Source organism: Pocillopora verrucosa, chromosome 5 (assembly GCF_036669915.1).
Source record: "Pocillopora verrucosa isolate sample1 chromosome 5, ASM3666991v2, whole genome shotgun sequence".
NCBI lineage: Eukaryota > Metazoa > Cnidaria > Anthozoa > Scleractinia > Pocilloporidae > Pocillopora > Pocillopora verrucosa.
Window position 1 is genome coordinate 11,384,795 of NC_089316.1, and position 24,385 is coordinate 11,409,179.

The window sequence follows — 24,385 nt, forward strand, 5'->3', positions numbered from 1 at the left end:
TTTTTTATTAATAACTTGCACAACGTGTTGTTACACAGTTTTGTTAATTTAAGAGTGAAGATTAAATTTTTTTCTTTAAGGCGATCTGTTTTATAGATCTCAATGACCTCCTGCAATATTCGTTTTCGACCAAATGATGTTACTGAGTTTACACTCCCAAAAGACCGGTCCAAGATACTTTGAAACATATAGAGAGCGATTTGGGAAATAAATTTATGGAATGCATGCATAGCGTGTAAACTTGGAAACATTTTGCAATTATAATCTAATCGAATGTACTCCCAGTAAAGGGTGTTTTTTGTCAACGAAATTTGGAATTTTAAACTATCATTTCGGCTCGACCTCTTGTAATAGTGAAGGCCTGGCCGCTTATTGGTTCTTAATCTTACGAATGCGGTTAAAATAAGAATTTGGTCACCAGTGATCAAGTAAAAAAATCAGATTCTTACAGTCATCGGTAGGTCCACCGTTGCCTTAAGATGACTACAATTATAACAAATAACTGCTAAGCCTAAAAGCTCCTTATTATACCAATAAGGGCAACAAAGATATATCGGTCAAGGAAAGTAGAATAATTTTACTGCTAGGGTTCGTAGTTATCTTGTTGATGGAAAAAAATTTTTTTCAAATGCATATCTCTATAAACAGCCTGTCGACACAGAAACTAGCCCATGAACTCAAAACACGGCGACTATATTTCATTCTTAGTAACTTGTCTGTTCATGGTAGATTCAGACTTTGCAAGGTCCGGTCCTTAAGAATACTTTTTTTCCGGATGCATTAATTCAAAAGTCATCATTGCTCTTCATCTCTGAGATCTTAAAATACGCGAGGTATAGAAAATTTCTTTCGTCTAGTGTTCTTTGGTTGCTTCCATCAGATAATCAAAACCCGTAGCTCAGGTGTCCGACGGCAAGCGAATTCATTTGAGAACTTTTATGAAAGAAGTGATCACCCAAGTATTTTAGTCCTCTTTTTCACAATACGCTTGCCAAAAGCTTTAAAAATGGGTTTTACAGTTGGCGTCTTAGCTCTCCTCACGACGCCGAATTTTTTCCGTAGATCTTTATAACCACGTCTTTTCAAATCTGGTGTTTCGCTTCGTGGCAGGCAACAATCATGATGACAATAATAAAGACAATTGAACGGTCTGCAGTCGGACGGACAAGGTACTTTTATGGTCAGCCGGGAAGAACCACCGACCAGTTTTGAGTGAAGCACCCTCAAAGCCTGGGTCGATGCTCGGCAGCACGATTCGTCACAATTTGGATAACAAGATCGTGAGCAACCAGGATGACAAACGGCCGCTGGAGGTGGAAGCGGAAATAACTCAGTTCTTGAGGGAGGTTGATGTTCTCTTCTTGTTGGACTTAGAACAGGCATGTTAAGGTTTGAACTGCTCTTTATAAACCCAGCTTTGCAGCAGCTGATTGTACAAGCAGGGAAGCATTGCGAAGCACAGCTACCTGGACAGAGAGGTGTATTGATTGACGGAGAGGGCGCTGCCGGTCGTGATGTTGTTGGTGAAGAAAGAGGGCGATGACAACATCGTAAAGGGCATGAAGGACCACAGTTGTTTCGACAAACCACTGGACAATCTTGGCTAGGGCCATTAGGTTCCTTAGCAAAGAAATTATCATATGATTGCTTGCCTTGAGTTTGGGCTTTTAACTCCTTTGATGGCTTCTTCTTGGTAACCTCACCTCTTTGGCAGCAGTTTTCCAAACATTGAGGATAGCAGTAAGCTGGACAGATAGGCGTACAAGCAGCAGGAGGCCTAGGTAGAGAAGGAGGTGGGGCTGGAGGTGGAGCCGGTTCCGGACTATGTAGAGGTGGAGATATGGATGCCGACTTGGCAACGTTAATTCCCCCGGTTGGGTGCTGCTCTGATATCCTTTGAGGGTTGCTCTTCGAGCAACAATTTGAAGGACAGCTTTTAGAACAGTACACCTTGCACGATGATTGACAAGTCAGTGGGACTCCAACCGCTTTCAAAGACTTTAATTCTGGCTTGCCTTCACAACATTTCGGGGGACAATCATGTCGGCAGCTCTTATTACAATAATTTGGACATGACAGAACAGAAATCGCTGCACTCTCTGGGACGCCAACCTCATTCACTTTTGAAGGGTTTAAGATGCCCGAAGTTTTGGGTTTTGTAGGTTTTAGTAGGTTTAACGTGTCAGTCGGTTTGAAAGGGATTTTAGTTAAATGCTTGGTGCCGTAAAGGTCCCCGTACATGTTGTACATCATATTGAAGAAATTCATCATTCCAAACCAGCTCATCGCATTTCTGAAAGAGTCGGTGCTGTGCTTGCCCTCAGTTTTTAATTGATGAACGTTTGTACTCTTTATGCCTCCAGAATCAGACGAGTTACGTTCACAACAAATGGGCGGACAATTTGAGTTACATTTCTCTTTGCACGCTTTTGGACAGAATTTTTCGATCATAGTTTTCATGAAGTTTTCCTGAACCTTTGGATCCAACACTGGTAGCATACGGTTAGTTCCTGGGGAATAACAGCAGTTCTTAGGACACGACGGGTGACAGCTCCCCATGCAACTGAGAGGGCATTTTCCTAAACAACATCTTACTGGGCAAGAGTCGTGACACTCCGTTTTACATTCGTCTGGACACTCTTCTTTTTGGAGAAGGGGTCTCCCTTCCATTTCTGTTACTGAAAATCCCCCTGTAGGATTTTTCAAGTTGATTGCTTCTAGACTAGCAGCCTCTGAGTCATCAGGACGCTGCTCAAAATCTGGTGCAAAGTTTGCTAGGTGTTCGTCCAATTTGTTTTCCGGCCTAAGAAGGACTGCTGTTGGGTTTGGAGAAGAGGCGTTTTTGTGAAGCAGTTCATTTGGTGTAACAGTCATCTGCTGGAGATTCCCATCATTATAGTGTATTTTAAGAACTCTATGATGTTTACAGCAGTTTTGTGGACATCTCGCACGGCACTCTGTGGTACACTGAATGGGACAAGTTCTGTGTGTTATCTTGTATGCTAGAAAAGTGAAAAAGGAATGAACTTAATATTCATATGCTATGTGGGGTAACATAGCATACGGCAAACCTAAAAACAATGTCCTACGACGAAATCAGAGGAAGGCACAAACTATAAAAGCAGGGGCAATCGATGCTTTTGTACTGATCAATGTCTCATAGAATAGTGCATATATTCTGAACATGTTTTGTCACAATTAGTTTATCACGCCATCTACATTAGAGCTAAAAGACGCAACAGGCTTGTAAAGATTCAATTGTTCTGCCAATTTTTCTCGATGACAGATGCGCAGATGAACGCTTATCGCTTGCAATATCTGGCTTAATATGAAGAGAACGTCCCGTGGTTGATTATGATCCAACTGAGTATGTATATGCCATGTATTTTTTAAATCTGGAAATCTAGCCTTCCCAGGTTGAAAACTTGTTCACATTTGTGAAACAAAAAACAATTTATACTGTATACAGAGAAGAAACTTACGTGCACACTCATATCCATTAAAATAGTGGTGATGATCGCAGACGCAAAAACCCTTTATGCATTTGCCATGTTGCTTGCAGCCTGGTAGGCAGGTGTCAGCTGCGAATAGATTGATTAAAAAGATAGTGGATTGAAATGGTGACAAAACCGATACGAAATAATTAAATACGAGTAATGAAAGGACCTCGTTTGAAACTCTTTACAAGACCTGCGGCCAATTTTTTTTATCAGCAAGTAGGAAATCAAACGTCATACGAATAAAGAAAGCAGTTATTCTCTAGCAAGCCTGTTTATGAAACTGATCTGAGCCGATAAGCAAAAGTCCAGTTTCTTGACGGTTGCCATTTATACGTGGTGAGAGATTGCAGCGTGACCTAATACGAGGATTTCAAAAACATATTGTGGGGGTGTGGGGATGGGATAAAAGCACTTCATCGCAGAAGTAAATCGTGCTTACGTCTACAGTCGAATCCGTCTCCTGTGTAGCCAGCTTTACAGACACATCCTCTGTTGATGCATTTTGCATTGTAATGACAATCTTTGCATTCACTTGCTTGAGGCTCTTCTTCTGCAAAGGAACATAAATATTTATTCCGTTTCGTTCGTCTTCAAAAAAGTGCTTTACATCAGAGTCTTTAAACCAAAGTAGATTTTGATTCGTATGCGCCACAAGCGAGCATCTACATTCAGACATCAACTATATTGACTTGTTAAGAATAGAGTAAGTTATTTTTGTACTAGAAAATAGTGTTTTAGAGTGACCAAGCCCTTATTGGCTTAGATACACTAAATTAGATATACATACAAAGAAATTAAATTCCTATGATTTTCCTATGTCCTTGTCATACACACTGAGCCCCTGCGTCCGTGTTTTATAGAGGTAAGGTATTAATCTTTATAAGGTGAACTGTCGAATCACCCTTCATAGCGGGACTCAGTATGATAAGACGTTTTGCAAAATACAAAATATTCTCTTGAAACACCGTAACGATAAAATCCGTTTCCTCATATTTCCTTCTTACGAGAACAACAACAACAACAAATGCCCAAATTGGCAGACCAAAGGCAAAAACTATTTGAGTGTTAAAGGGTTACTGCTGTTTATATTAGGAGTCTATTCGCATGTTACCTTTACCTTCGTTACCGAACATTTCAAATTTTTGCCATCAAAATAATAGACTACTATTGGGCAATACAAATTGTGTTTGAGGGACTGAATCGTGAGAACAAATTGCCCATTTTTTTGTCGCAATTTCACAAAAATGTTCACCGATTTATGGAGAAAGTGAGCCTGGACGATATTACATGCATACCTGGTTCCGAACCGGATAGAGCGTTCAGCATATGGGCCAGAGGCTGATCACCATTGATTATGCACACTTTGTCTATGCACTTGGCATGGGGAGGGCATCCTTTGCATCCCTTGACTGCACATGATGCACAAAAGAAAAATTATTTTGCAACTGCGCATATGTTGCGAAGCAATCAGGTAAAGTTGGGAAAAATTTCCTTATGGACTTATTCTATTCCAGACTTTTTTCTGTGTTTGTTGGAGCATAGGTAAAGCGTTAGAAGAAGTTGCAATATAGATTATTATTCTTGTTATTGCATTAGAAAATTAAGCCTTCTTGATGCCAAATGATTTACTTCAAAAGAAGAATTATTGTATTTTACTGTTTGCTTTCCATTGCTACGGCTTTGGAAGAAAGTCGTATTTAACTTTAAACGGAAACAAACGTATATTCAACGCGGTCTTAAAAAGAACTCACAAATTTGGCGGAAAATGTTAAGAATATTATCATGTAGACCACGACGTACGCTATCATTTTTTAGAGCGTCCACCTTTCCCTGTAACTAAGACGAAGGGCATATTTACCTGCCGTGGGACCATTTTTATTTGCAATGTTGACGATCTTATAAAAATCGTCTTCAAGAGAGGGCACCTTCGGTCTTGGACCTGGTTTCTGAAATTGTTGTTCAGCAAGGCTGAATGGACCCTGCCCCTCTGGAGAGGAAGCGCTCGGTGATGGTTGATTTCCGTCGAAACCCGTTGCCTCACCGTTTGAGGTCTGATCATTTTCGGACGTGTATGCGTTAGCCTCAGATGTAGTTTCTGGTTGTACGGTGTTCCCGTTATCATCAAAAGCAGCAGACTGATATGTAGACGGGGCACTTATAGTTCCTGCTCCTATATAACCATTGGATTCTTCTTTAGAATCTGAACCTCCACCGATGTTAATGACATTCGCATTTTCCATTCCTCCGAGGCTACCCTGATTTTCTCTTCCATCGTTAGTACTTTCCTGGGGATTCTCTCCAGGCTCTTTAAGTGCTTCCTCGATCGAAGAGGCGTACTGAATACCAGGAGGTGTACCTTTCCCTCCACCTTCATTAGGCTGTTCATTTGCGTAACTTACTGTTCCCTGTCCTTCTTGCTCTGCCGTTTGCTGAGCTTCTGAACTAAATAAGCCACCAAGAGAACTAGAGGACGTCGGGAGAGTTTGCGATTCTGTAGATGCACCCTGTGATTCTTGGGGTTCCTCCTGCGCTTGAGACTGGTACCCTTGTGACTGCGTTTGTTGTTGAAACTGCTGTTCAATGCCTTGAGACTGTTGTTCACCAAGATTTTGTGCCTGCTCCTGCTGATAATCCCCTTGTTCAAAACCTGTTTGACCTCCGCCCTGTTCTTGAGCTCCTTCCTGACCACCTTGCTCTTGTTCCTGAACTGTTTGCTCACTCTGGTATTGTAGCTGCCCACCATCAGCTGCCTGGCCTCCTTCTTCTTGTCCTCCCTGCTCGGTACCTTGCTCCCCCTGTTCTTGCTCTTGAGGCTGCTGAGTGAATGCCTCTTGCTGTAACTGAATAGCCTGTTCCAGACTGGAAGGCTGCTGTCCTCCTTCACTCTGACCAGCGTCATCGTTGTTAAGGCCCGCGAAATTTGTATCGGGTGACTGACTGCCCTGTTGATATCCTGCACTGTCGTACTGAGACATCGAATTCGAATAATCTATCTGCTGCTGCTCTTGGGCCTGTCCCTGGTCTCGAATCTCACCTGTTTGATCACTTTCAGCCAATGAACCATATCCCTGGTCTCCACCACCCGCTGCAATCGGCGGGTAATCTTCAGAAGACTGAAGTGGAGAAAGTGACTGAACCAAAGCATATTTTTTAAACAGCTTTTTTTTCTTCTTAGGAGTAACGTTGTCCTTCTGATGAAGTTTGGTCGATTTTTCAGAAGGCAAGTTTTTTAATAGTTTTGACTTTTTAGAGTGAGTTGCCTTCCTCACATTTGTTGGGCTACCAATAGACTTGCTTCCAAACTCTCTAGATTCTTCCTGACTTGGAGAAGAAGTGGGTGAGCTCGTTAATTTGTCAGCCGCCGTAACTCCATTTTGATCAAAACCATTCTTTTTAGTATTAATATGAACCCTGCTAACAATTCGTCCTCCAGCAGAAATCGAGAATGCTTCTTTACTTTTTACCGTTGAACTGTCTTCTCTCTCTTTGAGTTCCACAATGTTATTATGTTTCAAATCCTTTTCCAAATCGTACTTGTTGCCATGTTTTTTAAAAGTCGGATTTCTCTGTGCGGTTTTTATGTGGCTGTCCTCTAATTTAGCATCTGCTTGACAAAGAAGAGTTGCCAACAGCTGTGAAGCGTACACAAGGAAAACTGTTCCAAAATATCCCAAAACTTTCATATTTTGACTACATATCTTCATCTGGTTACGGAGAAACACACGTCTACAATTAATAATACAAACAATTGTCTTCAAAGCAAAGAATATAGGTAACACGAAAACAATTCGGCGCCTGGTGGTTTTTATTTGATTATCATTAGATATATGTCAATCGAAGCGTTCTACCTGTTAAACAGCTAGGCTTCTAACTTCTGATTGGTGTGAAGAAACATTAAAGAGAATAGAGCTGGTGGTTCAATGGATTCTCGCTAGAAGTGTCATCTCTTCATGCAGGTAATTTTTCTTCAGTGGAAATTGCTCGAGTCAGTTATTGTTATGACACATATCAGGTGCTAAGGGTTCTTTGTTTAGAGTCAAAAGCAGCTCATAAATATCACAAAAAACGATTAGTCTTCCAGAATTTTGATACCCCCGCGGGATGAGAACTCTTATAAGGATACGTATTTTGTTTAAATTTTATTTGGTGCTCTAATATTTACAGTCAATATCACTTAAAAGGAAAACGGATTGAGCCATGAACCTCGAGAAAGAGCTTTAGTTATGACACTATTACATCAAGTTTTAATGGAAAAGCTAAAACAGTTGCAGAAGGAGAAAAAGTGTACGAAAAGCTAATTGGGTAGTACTTTAAAATGCACCAAACAAGTTTATTTTGAAATTATTTTTAGATGGCCTCTTTCCGTAATTGTTTTTGTTTACTGATTTGATAATTTGAGTTGGCCGCTGTAAAGAGTGTCTAAAGCTCACGCCTCGTTTTTTATAAGGTTGTTTCTCATACTTAGGCTATGAAATTTGGAATAGAATGGGGATCCGCATAACGAAAATGGCTGTCTCTAATGGTAACCTTAACACTGTGACTCGAACACTAACTAAAGAAATTCGAGACTTGAATCTGTATTCCATATTGAACCCCCCCCCCCCCCCTGCGTGCTACTCTTTACTCCCACGTATTCCATAGAATACATCATGGAAAGTTTGTTCGTATGCTATTTGCGCAGGAGATGGTATAGTACCGGTAACCGAACAAGCGAGCGCACCGGTCGTGTGATTTTTCTGATACAAACCCACTAGTGCGTAAATAACGTAGGGACAGACTTTCCATGATGTATTATGTTTATTATATATCGGGAGATTCAATTCTTGTCAAGGACAATGCATTGTTCAACAGATTCAAGTCAAACTCTCATAAATCGGTCACGAAAGATGTAAACGACGTAAATTGCCTCAAGTGAAAAAAAAAATACCTGTCAATAATTAAAATTAAACTTCATAAGCTTGATGGCTCATAATCTCTCTGCCTTCTCGTCGAAAGGAGCGAATCTACTCCTCAAGATACATGTTTACTTTCCTCGTTTTTCCGTGGAAAAAATTATTCGAACGGTTTTAAATCTCGCCGCTTTGTATTCTCATCGTTTTCTCCTTTGAGTTTTAGTTCTGCATGCTTTCTATTCCACATTATCACGAACAGAAGTTCCTCAGTCATCTTTTATAGGTAACTTGACGTAGTAAACAGCACTGGGAGCTGCTCCTGATTAGACGTGTCGTTTTCCTCACTCGACAAAAAAAATGATACGCGCCATTTGATTGGCTCTCGGCTGCCTCGACCAGCTTGCGAACGTAGATTTATTTCGCGCCTTTCTAATTTGTACATTTCACCATGTATATTATAAATAAAGATCCAAAAACTGTTATTTCGGACTGACTTATATATTACTTAGATGGATGGAAATCTCTTACGGCGGTTTGTTTCTGTTTTTTTTTTTAAATGATTGTTTCTTTAATGCATGCTGTTACATAAACATAAACATCTGAGAATAAAAACAAACTCTACATATACGAGAGACCCTCACTCACTGAGGCGATTTTTTTTGGGGGGGAAGGGGGGTAACAGTGATGCATGACAGAAAAAGAGGTTATCCATCATCAATTTCCCTATTTGAAATTCTTAACAATGGGCGTTTTTGAAAGAAAAATGGAGATCTTCCAAACATTACATGTGATTTAGAATCGTGAAACATAGGATCAGTGTTGTCTGTTATACTTATCTGCTTTCAAAGCTTCCTTAATCAAGACGTTTTAAACGGTTTGAAAGGCGCGCTTAAGCTGTTTTTCTTTTCTAATTGATAATTTCGTTATAAAACTTTAGCACTCGCATCACGTGTGATGTTTGAAACTAACGTGTTTTATTTATCCTGAAAACATTGGAAACAAGCTTCGATGCATCCTTTATTGAACAATAAGGAACAAGAAATCTTTTTCGATTACACCGAGTAGTGACATGCTAGAGGTAGCCAAATATTCCACGGTATGCACTAGATTTTCATTTATTCTGTGAATCTGATGCGCAAGTCTTCTCCACTTACTATCCAGCTGTTGCATGGAAATGATTTTATAAACTTATTCTCTGTTTAAAAAGTAGAGTACTTTTCAGAGTAATGGTTGCAGCTTTAAAATCATCGTAATGATTCTAATGATTGCAAAAGGAAAGTACTCGGAAATGCAATAATTAAGTTTTAAAAACTACTCCTTTTTCTCTCTTTGAGAGAATGCATCGTTTTTTCTATATGAAAATTGATTCAAACTTATGTAAAAACTTATACTACCGCACTTAAAAAGCTCAAATTTTGCTGAGCGGTGTTTTAATTGTTCATTGCACCCGTGCCTAACCTGCAATTTTGCTTTGGATAATGCAGGTTCAGCCTCCTGTATGATTGCTAGAAGGCTAAGGTGCTTTCCCAAAATAAGAAACATTTGCAATCGTAACACTCAGAGCTTGTAGACGTCGTTGGCCAAGGGTCCCCCTACTCCGTCACCGCAGTTCTCAGACGATCCATACCTCTTGTAACTATTGTCATCAGCGCCACCAAAACATTGACCTCCATTTTGTATGGCAAAAACTTTAAGACCCAACCTCTTGGCTACGTCAGCGCACTTACTGATTGGCTGTTTTCGCTCGTGGTAATTGTCGGCCAAATTGGGATCTAAGCCTTCCATCACCATCATGGCGCGTTTAGATGGATCTCGCCACTCGGAGGTGTCGGCCCAGCAGCCTAGACTACGGTATTCTGTGACAACAATGTCTTCTGTTGGGAGGAGGGAGACAAGGTAGTGAAGAATGTTGAAAAATTGGTTACGAGCTCAAGAATTTGTACTACTCTGCACCAATTTCGATTTCAAGGGTAAATGCACTTACAAGCTATGCCATATGCTAAGTTCATATTTGATTGTCGCGAATTGCTAAGGGGTACTTTGTCCTGGAATGTTAGTAGCTTCGGTTGTTGTTATGTCATTAACGTATTTAAAAACTGTTATGCTATCAGAGTTAGTTTTAACATATAAAAAAGCTTATGTTAGAAGCGTTGTCATTGTAACACAAGTTGGTTATCAGAAATCGTAACTTGAAAAGTAGTTGTGTTTTAATTGTAGTACGTAACTGGAAATTGCGTAGCTTCAGCTCCACTACCTTAAGATATATTTCAACGCGTAATGTTACGTTAGTGGGATCGGTAAGGTTGTAATACTCTAGTGTCGTAGAATAGACAGCGAGTTAGTAAATAGATGAATGGAAAAGTTCAGATGTGACAAGCACTCTACAAACTGTTAATTAGTGTCAGTAATCATGAAAGTATGTTGAGAAAGAAGTTAAAGTTGGTCTAAGAAATGCAAAAATAAGTTTGCGCTATATTTGAAAACTTTAAGATATAACCATTTGGAAGATTACGATCTCCTTATGATGGGACCTCAATGAGTATGTACCAAAGTTGTCGCAAAGGTCATTTTCGAGTCCGTATTACACAGTTCAGTGAGTTGTCATACGCCTAACATAACTTGAATAAAACAGATTGAAATAGTGAATGTGCATTCTAGTCGATTTAACAAGGTGAGCCCCGTGTAAAAACGTGTATATGTCAGTCGATGCTCATTATCTTAAGAAAAACTTGCTGCCGCATTAGTACAAATTAAAATTTTCCTGCATCCATCCTCGAATTTTTCTTTTTTTACCTGACCACTGTTGTCCACCTCCAGTTTCTGTACTGCCGAGTGCTGGTGGAGGAATCTGCAGCTGAGTCCCATGCTGCATTGTTGTTCGAGATGTCGCCGTGATCGCTAGCATTGGGGAAAACACCAAGAGTTTAATATTTAAGTCACAGTGATCTATAAACTTTTTACTACACTGCATTCTTTGTTACAGAAAATTACTTCAAGGGTAAAGCGGTAAAGAGTTTCTTAGGCCTGCGTTGATAAGCATTCACGTTGAGGCAAAGATGAGCGTCTGAAGTCAACAACATAACCTTTTTTAGTTGCCTCTCTGGTGGATTTCCTCTCCGTGAGCCACATCGAGCGCCTCAGATATTAATCGAATTGAAGAAGGATTATACCACTTTTCAACAAAATTACTAAGCTCCTCTCCTGACTAAGCCTTTATTCTTTCTCCCTCCTGTCTAAGCCTATCTTCTCAAAACTTAATAACAAATACTCACTTTGTTTGACCCGCGATTAAACCCTGAGCGATGGGGTAACTGATCAATAAATGTAACGTATGTCTTAAGGCTAGTTTTACATGTTATTGTTCTTTTCGCAACGCTTGATTGAATAAAGAAGCATCACAAAATTATTTTCTTCCCTCTCTGAGTGACTCATGACGAAAACTTACGGATACATGCGCGCTTCCCGGTATTGTTCATGTAGTAACCTGGGTTGCAAATGCAAATGTCGCCGGTAACTGTGTAGGAATACGGTGGACACTTTGGTTTCACTACGAACAAAAATAAATGACATAATAGTATCATCATTTTCATCGACTCAATAGTGACAGTTAAGTACTTACTAGTGTCCATTTTCAATCAAATCAGTCCTCATAAGTAACCATAATCATTCTTTCTTATCTTTCTAAACAGTCTGATAATTAAGGGTGCAAAATATAGCTAGATACTAAAGGTATAATTATTCATTCTTTAATCTGCGGAGGACAGTACATTGAAGGTTTCACTATGCAAGTTAGCCATCGAATGAAATGGGATAAAAATACTGAGTGGCGATAAGTGGTGATTTCCTCATAGCATTGTACGCGCCCAAGCATTTCGGATTCACGAAAATAATTAATGTTCGTCTATCAGTGATGAGAGACTTCTCATTTTCATTAAAAGGCCCACCTCTTTTGCACGAAAAGCCGTCGCCAGAATACCCTCTTCTGCAGAAACACTTTCCATTGATGCACCGAGCATGAGGATCGCATTCGGCACACATGTCCACTGTTAGGAAATTAAAGATTATAATCAGATTCCTTCTCGAGAAAGAAGTACCTTCCAAATTGTGCCCGCTCTCAGCGTGCGTCCTCGTATCTCAGTTGATAGTAGCGTCCAACTATTTTCTGGGAGGCAAGGATTCGACTGAATCCTGACGAAGCGTGACGTGAATTTTTTTTATCAGACTTCTTTTTGCAATTTTTTAAATTGCAAGGACCATTGCTTTACTCGGTGTAGAATGTGTTGATAGTCATCTAAGCATCAGTGAATCGAAAATGTACTCAATTAAATTACATTCTACAAATAGGTCTTTTAACAGTTGTGTACTTAGTTGCCTAGCCTTTGATTTGGAGTGAGGCTGAAGGTGACCTTGTTGTGATAGAGACTAGTATCTAGTTAGCATGATAACAAAGTAATTTGCATTTGGAAAGCAGCAAGGTTTGTATCATAGCAAGGTCACCCTTAGCCTCACTCCTGTTCAAAGGCTTGGCGACCAAGCATGTAACCGTACATCGAACTATTGGAGAACGAAAGATATTTAGTTTCTTACACCCTCCTCCTGTTGAAAACTGATCGTGATCATGTAAAATGTAGATATTATCTGACAGTTTAAATTTACAGTTCAGTAAATTAGTAATTTGAACGTATGATTCTCACAATGAAACATTCTCTCAGCCTTTTGTCAGAAGGTTTATTTAAACTTATTACAATTTAATGGCAATTAGCAAAATAAAATAATTACCTATAACAAAGGAAATGCCATAAGGATGGTCTGTAAAAGAGTCCAAGACCCCATCCTCAGACAGAAAAAGAAAGAAGCTCTACTTTCTTCACTCACCGTCACAAAACCTCCCTTTAAACCGAGGGTTTGGACAAATGCATTCAAAATCCTGGTTGACCCCCGTTTCTTTGCACATTCCTCCATTAAGACAAGGGTTTGGATGACACGCTGCTTTGGGTGGAGCTATCATGAATGAATTTAAAATAAAAGTTTCTTCAGGGTCACATATCGTCTTCATTACGGGCAATACTTAGCTACGCATGCTTATACAACTATCATCAAACTAGAATAACAACCAAATCACCAACCATTAATGATGCACCTAATACATGATAAACTCAGAAAATGTGTTTACTATTGTGATCGTATTATGACAGTTTTTAACAAATCGGATTGGAAGGTACTTTCTTAAAGCTGAATACTTCAAATGCCTCTTACACGTTTCGTCAATGCATTTGCCAGACTGGGACTCTGCAATTTGGGTGCAACCGCAGCATTGTATGCGGTTACGGTCAGGTCCTTAAATAATTAATATCACTGTTTAACGACTATCTTAATTGTCTCTTCAGAAATTGAAGCCCAACAGTTTTAGCTGAAAATGAAAGATATGCAGAGAGGGGAATGTCAAGCCGTCATTGACTATACTCAAACAGGTACATTAATTCAGTACCACAATTAATTGTTATTTACTATCATCATTAGTAGCATTATTTTGGCTTTTTTCGGGAGGAAGGGGGCGGAGTACGCAGCGGCCTTGCAAGTGCAATTCATATCAGTATTTCTTGTTCGAGAGATACAGAGGGAATTTGGAAACTGTATCCGGCTACCGTTGGAGTTATTATTTTGATACATATATCATACGTGTTGTGGGTGTAATCTTCTTTTCACACAGCCTGCCGAAGGTGCCTTCGGGACAAACGCAGAAAAAAGTAGACTTTCCTTCGATGCATTCAGCTCCATTTTTGCATTTGTTTGGATTGCAGCCGTTTGCCAACTCAGACGGATTGGTAGGCGCCTCTGAAATAGATAAAGGTGTTACCAACAGTCAGTGTTATTCCAATAAAGTGTTTCGAACTACTCAACTTTTAGCCTAACTAATTCCATATTAATTCCGATCGGCATCAAAATTGCAACATAGGACAAGGCCTTCAATCGACGTTAAAGTCGTTGTATCTGTTGAATTATACTTGTCGATTTCACAAAGGTTATTTCTATATGGAAAGGGAGTGTTTATTCAGTCGTTCGCTATATGCTTCCGAATATTTCCTACAGGTTTTGACGTTGTTTCATCAAGAAAACTAAACGTTGTTGCTCTCACTGAATAAATCATGTCGAGTTAAGCCTTGACGCGAATATTTCGGAAAGCAATCTTTCCCTAAGAAAAAAAATTCTAAAAACTAATGATCTTCTTCCAAGTTAGCATAAGTGAATGACCCTTGAAAATATTATCGCTAACACTCAGAATTTTAACCTTTAAAACCTAGGTAGAAGACTTTATTTTGTAATTTGTTCGCTGAGTACCTAAAAACCGTTTTTCTCTTTTTTTGCAGAAGGTATGAACTTAAATACATGAGGCTTCTTGATCATTAATTTCCTTCTTTATGGGAGTTACGTTAAAGCCGTCAAAATAAAGTCTGTTCGCAATGATGCATTCGCAAAAAAAAAAAGGAAAAAGAAAAATCCTGTCAATCAGCAGGATTGACCAACTACAAGCGCTTAGGAATAAAATAATTTATCTTAATCTAACTTTTAGGTTTTTCCTCCTCCGGATTCGTGCAAGTGATTCCGTCTCCTTCGTATGGTGGGCGACACTTACAAGCTCCATTTTCGCAATATGCGTTTTTGTCGCATTTAGCGCATTTGTCAACTGTAAAAAAGAAGGAATGACAGGGCGTCATAATTAGATGCTTATAGAAATGGTTCGATTAACATTTAATTAATCTAAAGCGGAATTGAAATGGCACGCCTAAAAATGAAACGAAAAAGCAGAACAAAAATACAGAGTAAACAGAACAAATAAAAGCAATAAAAGAAGCCCAAAAATATTAAAAAAAAAACCGAACAAAAACGGGAGGAACGTATCTTTTTGGCGTACAGAGTAATTCTCGAGTTTGTGCCAAAATGAACCCGAGATTGCACTGGTTTTCCTTAACTTTGCACTGTGATTGGTCCAGAAAACTCGTACCACTCTCTCAACCAATCAGATGTAAAACTAAAACTAAAACGCCCGTGTTTTCCCGCGCTTTAGAAAGTTTGGTTGGTTTTGTTTTAAGCTTTCACTGGCTTTTAAAAGCATTTTAGTTCATTTTGATTGGCTGCCGTGATTACTTCGGTCTTGGTTTTACGACACTCAGTCGAAAGGTGCTCTATGAATAAAAGTACGTTTATAGAAGTACTCACGTGCACATGTCGGACCGTCATACCGAGTCGGACAAACACACGTTACTTTGCCGTCGGTGAATTCACATTTTCCGCCATTATTACAAGGGTCCCTCTTTTCGCCATTCTTTGGTAAACAAGCGTTATCGACTGAATTAAGACAAATATTTGTTAATTGTACCATAATTTAAACGTCTTCTTTGATGAAACAGCAGGGGAGCATCATCAGGGTAATACAACAATATACCATCATTCAAGGACTACATAGATACACATGTAATAACATAAAATTAATTGTAAGTGAGGCAGCTAATGCCTAATATGTTATCAATGAATAACTTTTTGGATGAATTATAACTCTTCCAAGACAACAACTTTTTATAGGTTATGAGATGGTTTCGAATGTAAATTGGGAAAAATGAGCACGCCGAAATTTTTCATTCGTATTTTCAAGGGTGATACATTTTCAAATCATGGCGTGAAATTGCTCGCAGGACGCTTTTTTCTCTTAGTGATCTCTGATTAATGTTAAAATGTTCAAATGAATTCAATGTCTTACGCAGACAACTCTCTCCTTCATATGGCTCGTCGCAATTACACTTTGGTTCTTTATCTATTACTTCACATGTTCCTCCATTGTAGCACTTCTTTTTCGAACATGGATCGAACTCTGTAGGCACGAATAGGTAAAATTGCTATACAGCTTTGATTGTGAATTTATATGCACTTAGGTTACATTGAAACGCTGATATTGTATGTAGTAAATCAGTATATAGTTAAACAGTAAATAGCGATGAAAGCACGCTCTGATTAGCCACTCAAACACCGAATATCTTTTAGTATTCACCTCTGAACAACTCGTACAAGATATGAGCCCGATAATATTGTAATCGTTGCGGAAATAAATGAGTTAAGGTCATTTTTTTTTGTATAGTACAAGCTAAAAAACTGTTTACCTCAGTATTGGTGGCTAGCACTGGATATTTTTCTCGCCGGATCGTGGCTTGGTAAAGATCAACAACTAACCACCTCCACTTCGGCGAAAGGTTGTTAATTATACGCAGTCAGCGGTAATTATAATAATAATATTCTGATTGTTTCCCTATCTCGTGCTATTGAACACCATAATTCCCCAGTTGGTTAAAAGTGCATGGTTTTCAAACCACAAACGTAACGGTGATTCTTTAACACACGGAGTAGAAGCAGATACCATACCGTGGCAGCGTTTTCCGCTGTATCCCTTGGGACATTCACACCACCAGTCCGATTGAGATGTTTCAAAAGTATCGTTCTCTCGACAAGTACCACCATTCTCACATGGGTTTGGATGACATGGAGAAGTTTCTTAAACAAAAAAAATTGCTAAAAAGTGAAAAAACAAATTTTTCTGAGATATGTGTTGGCCTAACCTTTTTTCTGTAAAATAAATCGGTCAACTTACTTTGCCTTTAGATGAAGTGCATACTCGCAAATTCCCCCGCTAACAATCGTTTCATTTAGTAATATTTGTACTCGGTACACGATAAGCAAGGTCTATCAACGAGAAAACGTTTCATTTATTTCCTCCCTTAAATGTTCACGCTACGTGAAGTCGCTCGATGTTTCCGAAAAGACGTTTTTCATTTCCCCAAAAAATCCCTGCAAAGTCGTTTACATCACCGTATTAAATTTAGGGGCTCGACTGCCTCACGTAAATTCGCAACGAAAATACTTCATAACTTACTTGGTCTGCATCTATGTCCGTCACCCCAGTATCCCTTTCGGCATGTGCACTGGCTAGAGATACAAACAGCGTGGTGATGGCAGCCATTACAGCTGCTCTCGTGAAACAAATCTGGAACAAAATTTAAAAATATTTCAATAACATTAAAACAGTGTTGAGGTACCGTCTGCATATACTTAGGAGGCACGTATGAGGATTTTGGGACGAACTTGCAGAAATCAAGGTGGAGAAATATATATGTATATATATATGTATATATAGTTATTTATTTATTTATTTTTTTAATTCCGGGAGGCTTACGTTCGCAGTGAGATCCTCTTCGATCAGCAGGGCATAAACAAGTGTAGTCCTCCCCGTCCGGAAGACAATGTCCACCAAAAAGGCAGGGATTAAATGGCGCACAAGGTGAGTTGGAAAGCGGGTTGGAAAGAACGAGAGATTGAAACCCTTTTTCTGAAAGAATAATATAATAGTTTAAAATCATTTTTAAAAAGCTTAAATCTCTTTATCCTTAATTCAATTTTTCTATTTGTTGTAGGCATTGCACTGTTTTGGTGAGGATAATTACGCCCCAAAATTTGGTGAAAATCACTATTTTAATTAAACGCTTAAGTATAAGTGCCGTATATTGATATCTTCTCATCGCTCTTTTTAACAAATAGTGATACTTACTTTTCATTTTTAAATAATAATAGTTAGCGTTTTCCCAGGTGTTTCCAATTGAAAGAATTCAAATTGTGAGCTTAAGGAGGCGAAAAACTAACCCTAACTTTCGTATCATTAGCCATGTAATAATATACGTGAAAAAAATAACACTCTTCTAACTAGCTGAAAACGAGTGAAAATAGCTGCGCACCATTTCAAAATTTCGTCTGTCTTGCCTCTCTGTGATGTATTTTTTTAACGTAAACTATTAATAACATCACGAAAAAAGTCCCTATCTGAGCTCATCAGTGACCATTCCTCCAAGGACAGGACGTACCTTCGGATTGGATACCTGCTTTACACACTCCCTTGATGCATATTCCTGGGCAGCTGTTACATGCAAGTTCTAGTACCATGCAAGTCATGCACGTGTTGATAAAAACAATGGATTTCAAATTAAGGACGAGAAATGAGCTAAGAGGGATTGTAAAAGCGAAGTAAAGCTTGTTGTAGCTTCCGAAGCGTACCTCGGTTTCTCGAGCGTGAAGGGAACAAGGGGACAAGAAATTCGGCGTTTCCTCGAGAGGTTGAATGCTCATGATCAGAGAAAGTCAATGACAGTGTTTTGCTCGAGAAAGCATATTGACAATGACCACGTTGAAACCTACGTCTTTTTATCAGTTATTCAATGCATCCACCATCATGATTGGGCCACAACGTGTGGTCTACTTAAGTTGATTGATTGGATAGTTAAATGAAATAGTGAAATAAGAAACATTACCGGCTAGACCGGTCATTAGTCAATAATGAGAGATAGAAATATTCTTAAATCTGTTTGACTAAGAGTGCCATTTCTGACTACTGACTAAAAAATGTGGGTCACTGCAAACCAACAGTCAGTGCATGAAGTATGTTATTTTTGGATAAGATCTAAAGTTGATTTTAGGTTTTAAATCTATCGAAAATACCTTCACAGCTTAATCCCGTAAAGCCAGACGCACAGTAACATGAAAATTTTGAGAAGTCGTAGATATCAGTGATGCAGGTCCCGCCATTCAAGCAAGGAGTACTGTCACAAGAAGTGCTTGTCTGGCGAACTACAAACGCCAACAATATCATTAAAATCCTACGTAATATAAGTTTATTATGGCATTGGTCAACGGAGATGGCCTTTCAGAGAAGTCTCCCTCAACGAGATAAATTTGTTTTATCACATGAGTTGATAATGTAAATTGGCCACGGTAAAGAGTTTATAGATGGACGTTTCGAGTATTAATCCTTCTTCGGAGCGAATCTTTTGCAATTCAGTTGATAAAAACTAAGTCATTTTGTTACACCCTCTCCCCCCTTTTGACGAAGCATTACAATTTCTCTAAAAACTTACCCTAACAAGTCGACCGTTTGTGGTACCCGCTGATTTTTACGTACATATACATGTAAATAATCCTCTACCAAGGTTTTTTACATCTGCCTTTGACATGGAAATAATAACAAAATAGATGATTGTGTTAGATTCTGGGGCTATCATACCTTCACAATTGATTCCGTCAAATCCATCTTTACAGTTACATTTGTAACCGCTCAGGTCTTCCGTGCACATGCCGCCATTTTTACATGGGTTGATTGGTAAACACTTTGATTCCCCTGTTGATATGTCACATGTTAAAAAACAATTTATCTCACCGGTGAGGTAATACTTTATATATGATGGCTTAAACCTTTATACAAAACATATAACATCAGACTTTCATACAGCTATAAAAGGTAATAGTTGTAGTGCACAAGGCCAAATTCATTCGTATCGAAATCTGTCTTTTCTTTCCACAGGTCTCCTGTATTAAGTTCGACGAGGTAGCACAAACTTATAACAACATCAAATCACTCACGTTCGCAGTTTTTTCCCATAAATCCAGCTGCACACGAGCAGATGTAGTTGTCAATGTTTTCCGTGCACACCCCACCGTTTCTGCAAGGATTAGGCTCACACTTACTTTCAACTGAGGAAAAAAAGCGAAAAAACAAATGTTGGATGAAATCATGAACAATAAATTAATATTTTGCAGCTCGGTTACTTAATTCTCGCAAAATGTTTCCGACTGTTTGTTGTGTTATCGTGATTATTACCAAAACCAAACACTTATGTGCTTCTTGCTTGTTTTGTTTGGTATTCTCCTATACTCAGAAAGTTAAGATTTGGTAATATTTTCTGACTGCGGGGCTTATCACTCAGCGACACTTAACACTACATTTGCCGGAAAAGCGCGGGAAGAAATAGTCATAGAGCAGTCTTAACTTGCAGACAATGTAAGTTTGAAGACTGACACTAACAATTAACATGGTTGTAACTGTTCAGTATCTGCTGGTCAAACTTATACCACAATGAAGAGGCTGTGCGATCAATTCTTGCTAAATTGAATTATTCAATGAGGGATGTGTTTACAGCCAAGATGTATTTAGACACTTTCTAAATGCAAGCGAAAACCTCTCCAAAAAATTTAAACAAAAGAATAATTTCCAACTTACGGTCACAGGTTTTTCCATGGAAGCCAGTGTGGCAGGTGCACTCAAAATCTTCAGGGAGCTCAGTACATTTTCCAAAGTTCTTGCATGGATTTGGCAAGCATCTGCTTTGAACTGGAATATTAACATAAAATTAATTTATTAGGTAAATAGGTCAGCTTTTAGAATAGTTTAACGACTTGAGGAAAGTCAATGAACGTAAAGTAGCGAAAGGAAGGATGGATTAATGTCTTTCTCAAGCATTTGCCTTGTGGTTTAAGTGATATAATATTAAAGCCGAACGATACTTTTTCTGTGCTCAAATTACGGAAAGGACTAACATTCATTAAATGGTATAAACATATATATTTTTTGTGCAGATGAGTTCATTTAGCTTCTAAAGGTTTGTCAGTTAACAACGAAACTCTCGAAATAATCGTGAAAAATAATTTAAATATAATGTAACATGGTGTAAAGCGCCAAAATTGGCATGAGAAAAACCTTGTTCTATTCACGGCAAGGTTAAAGACTTGAATTAGGGATTCACGGAGGAAAAAAACGAACAGAGTTAAAAAAGAAACTCCAACTAGCCAGGCAGATGCAGTCACCAGTCAGGTAAAATATGGAGCATGATGGATAAATTAATTATTGAGCAAACACGCTAAGCCATAACTGATGCGCTACCTTCACATCTTTCTCCTTTGTATCCCACCGGGCAGATGCATTTAAAATCCGTGATTACTGCTGTACAAGTACCTCCGTTTCTACAAGGATTGACACCACAAGGGTCAATCGCTGGGAAAGTAAAATCGAATAAATAAACAAAACAAACATACGCAACGATTGGGATGATATTCAAAGACGGTTTCTTAAATCTAAAAACACACCTGGTCTTGAAAATTCTCTGTGTACAACGATATATTGTGGAGGCCTCGGCCCGGGGATTGGAACAGGAACAGGGACCTGTTGGGGTGGTAGTAGTACTGGATGATGGATCACAGAAATCCTTGGAGGTCCGTGCACAGGCACAGGAACAGGAGTATGAATGGGCCTATTTAAAATGATGACGCGATTACCATGGCGAGGTGGACCTTCAAATAGAGGTGGCATCGGTGCACCTTCAAAAGGTCCGTTTGAATCGCCCCTGGTATCGAGAGGGGCGAAACCTTCCCTGTCTGCATCCTTAAATAGCACTGGAGATGACAGATATCTGTGAATAGGTTCACCAGAGAAACGATGTTCAGCTGGCAAAAACTTATGCACTGCTGGGGAAAAGAAATGAGATGAATGGAGAATACGTTGCTCTGGTTTAGCAGCCAATGGATTGGCAAAAAAACTATCGGGGTTTTCATTAAGCTGCATGCCCTCATTGAGAAACTCGTTGGGTTTATTAGCAAACATGACTCTATCTGAAATACGCTGTCGTTTCATTTCCATCGAAGCATTAGTATTTTGCGGTCCTTTTGTGTTCAAGGTAATGTTTTCCTTCTTTGGAAGCCACTTATTTGACGATTCCATATTTCTAGCCTGTGTTTTTTTATTTTTGAGTCGCACTCTATTTCGAGACCTCTTTAAAACTCCATCCTCGTCCCGGCGAGCCACTTTGAAATCCAGGTGTGAGGGGAACGACGGTGGCTTATGATACGCAATATTTCTCCTTCCATGATACACATGGTTTTCAGTTTCCTGTGGAATTTGCTTCAGGAAGCCATGTCTTAATTTGCTTATCGCAATTACTCCTCTAGATATGCCAGCAATTTTTCCGGTATTTAGTCTAAAAGCTTTTCTTCTCTTAATTATTTTCTTCGGATTGTGCATTTCACTTGATAAATGCTGTTTTAAATGAGTTCGAATGTTGCTCAGTCTTTGATGAGATTGTGATGATTTTTTGATCATGTTTCGACCGCGGACTGTCGACTTTCCCTTCTCAGCCACAGGGAACGACATGGCTCTCAGGGACCCAACGCACAACCCTAACCCTAGCCAGAAAACCACTATCGTCAAGTGCCTAAGATCCATGTCTTCAGCCGTGGGTGAAAGGTGCAACGTTACATTTGTCGTGTGATTTTCCGAGCCATTTTCTCAAAGTTGCATTTGTGTTTCAACCAACATCTCGAAGCGCCATACATTATGCATTGCCCACAATTGTTCCAAAATCCCTATGACATCATTTCTCTGGACATGCACTATTAACTCTGAGAGGGTACAATACTATGGGATTTTTAAAAAAACGACAAGATGATTGAGCAACTTTATGAATCTTAAATTTAATTTAGATAGCTGTTTTATACAGATAGAATTAATTTGAATGAGATTTCGGTAGCCGCTATATTTGCGTAAAAGCTGACTGTTTGTTTCTTTTTCATTTTAGTACAAATAGCGACTTCAGCACCTGCCTGAGTTTAAAAAGCCTATTTAGTTAGCAATTAATAGAAAACGTAGAGTTAAATAGCGTAGGTCAGAAAGTGATTGCTTGACTGCTCACGAAGTTAGAGATTAGCAGGTTATTGTGACGGCCAAAGAGGAAAGTGAAGCAGTTCTGGTAACCACCCCGTATAGGAACTTTGCTGATTCAAAGTGTGATCTCAAAACAGTATTCCCTGAATCCAATCCAGTATTACTGTTTTTTCTTTTTTTGTTTGTATCTCTGGTTATAAGTACAACCGGAAGTGGTAAACTCTGGCAGGCTATTTACCTCTTGACCGAGGGGTCTAAGTGTTTTTTTTTTTAACTCCGGCGACTAATTTGTGATGAACGCGGATACTACTTTGAAAGATTACATTTTACACAGATGTCATGTTTTTTTGTCCTTTTGACGGAAGGTTTAGACCGCATAATGATTCGCTTCGTTAAGGTCTATCGCCATCGACTAAAGCATTTATGCGTAAAAGAAGGAAACATGAAAGCGCCAGAGTTAACTAATGCATGTAATTAACAAGCCGGCAACTTTCTTTCTAGAGGACCTAAAATTTCCTTTGCTGGGGGCAAATCGCCATTTGAGACTCCAATGTGGTGGTAGATTTCATTTCCTCATTCAATTTTTTTTTATTTCTTTCATTAAGCTGCTTTAGAGTGAGGAAAAGACCGAATTTAGAGTAATTAACCCTGGCAATGACCACAATTGAGTTAATTTAAGCCTATCGGTTGTTATTTACCGACAAAATCGCAGTATCTGAAATATCAAAAGCTCTAGTCTCAAATTTTCACTTTGCTACGTACAAAAAAAAAAAAATTCAGTGTTGGCTGTTTCTTTATCTTCAACCTAAACTCCCTTTGGGTTCACTTCACACTTCTATATGTTACAGGAAATATCGATAACCCTACAAACAAAGGTTTCTCGGATTAAAGGAAATTGCACATTTAATATCGTAGACAAAAATCGTATATGAGCGATCTTAAGCACTGGGTGGAGTATTGCAAGTTCAAAACGGGGGGTTTATTTCAAAAAATAATTTTCCTTTGGGGCATTTTTCAGGGGATCAACAAATCTTTTCATTGAGCCTACCGACAGTGAAGAAAGAAATTCAGACGTTTGAGTTAATTTTATTCTTTTATCAAAGTGGGGGAAACAACATCCTTCTTCCACATAAATTTTGCAAATAAGAAAATTGCTTTTAAAATGTTTTGTTTCATTTTATTTGACAAAAACAGTCTCTCCGTTTTCATTTTGAGGACTTAAAAAGGAATGCCCTAAGGCTTTCTTAATTTACATTTCTCGAGGCCGATTTATCTTCAACGAGGCGGCACCGGAATAAACTGTGAAAAACGTTTACTTGAGTAGGATATCTCTTCGCCACACGCACGCAACCTCTGTTTTTTATTAAATAACCATACAGATACGAGGTTTTAGAAAGCTGAATTCACGCTGTTGTCGATAACTTGATTAAAGGAGCCAAAATATACTATCGTAAATGTTAAAAAAAGAATTT

General features: G+C 38.9%; 2 protein-coding genes across 4 annotated transcripts; both read right to left on the reverse strand.

Moving 5' to 3' along the window:
• Positions 1–35: 35 nt before the first annotated feature.
• On the reverse strand, positions 36–7,199 carry LOC131777277 (uncharacterized). 2 transcript variants are annotated; one of them, XM_059093542.2, is made up of 5 exons: positions 5,359–7,199; positions 4,796–4,909; positions 3,940–4,050; positions 3,483–3,581; positions 36–3,002 (listed from the first exon to the last, which is right to left on the reverse strand). In XM_059093542.2, the coding sequence occupies exons 1-5, from the start codon at positions 7,181–7,183 to the stop codon at positions 952–954; spliced, it is 4,200 nt and encodes a 1,399-aa protein (XP_058949525.2). In that variant the 5' UTR covers positions 7,184–7,199; the 3' UTR covers positions 36–951. The 2 variants fall into 2 exon arrangements, with proteins under 2 accessions (XP_058949525.2, XP_066023452.1); XM_066167355.1 differs by lacking the exon at positions 4,796–4,909.
• Positions 7,200–9,456: 2,257 nt separating this feature from the next.
• On the reverse strand, positions 9,457–22,547 carry LOC131777276 (neurogenic locus notch homolog protein 1). 2 transcript variants are annotated; one of them, XM_059093541.2, is made up of 19 exons: positions 21,344–22,547; positions 21,141–21,251; positions 20,481–20,591; positions 19,844–19,954; positions 19,488–19,601; positions 18,926–19,054; positions 18,295–18,363; positions 17,613–17,765; positions 17,313–17,423; positions 16,805–16,933; positions 16,149–16,259; positions 15,611–15,739; positions 14,958–15,077; positions 14,072–14,227; positions 13,268–13,393; positions 12,337–12,435; positions 11,838–11,939; positions 11,186–11,290; positions 9,457–10,266 (listed from the first exon to the last, which is right to left on the reverse strand). In XM_059093541.2, exons 1-19 carry the CDS (start codon positions 22,473–22,475, stop codon positions 9,950–9,952), a joined length of 3,435 nt encoding a protein of 1,144 aa, XP_058949524.2. In that variant the 5' UTR covers positions 22,476–22,547; the 3' UTR covers positions 9,457–9,949. The 2 variants fall into 2 exon arrangements, with proteins under 2 accessions (XP_058949524.2, XP_066023453.1); XM_066167356.1 differs by lacking the exon at positions 18,295–18,363.
• Positions 22,548–24,385: the final 1,838 nt, after the last annotated feature.

Bases quoted from the DNA above. Each gene is read 5' to 3' on its own strand.
- LOC131777276 (XM_059093541.2), bottom strand. From the start codon at position 22,475: ATGGATCTTAGGCACTTGACGATAGTGGTTTTCTGGCTAGGGTTAGGG. The intron at 21,252-21,343 runs GTGTGTTTTTAG...TTACTTTCCCAG, and splicing joins CAGAGAATTTTCAAGACCAG to CGATTGACCCTTGTGGTGTC. The intron at 10,267-11,185 runs GTAAAAAAAGAA...TCCTCCCAACAG, and splicing joins AGGTGGACAACAGTGGTCAG to AAGACATTGTTGTCACAGAA.
- LOC131777277 (XM_059093542.2), bottom strand. From the start codon at position 7,183: ATGAAAGTTTTGGGATATTTTGGAACAGTTTTCCTTGTGTACGCTTCA. The intron at 4,051-4,795 runs GTATGCATGTAA...GTTCCTTTGCAG, and splicing joins TCTATCCGGTTCGGAACCAG to AAGAAGAGCCTCAAGCAAGT. The intron at 3,003-3,482 runs GTAAGTTTCTTC...TCACTTTTCTAG, and splicing joins TAATGGATATGAGTGTGCAC to CATACAAGATAACACACAGA.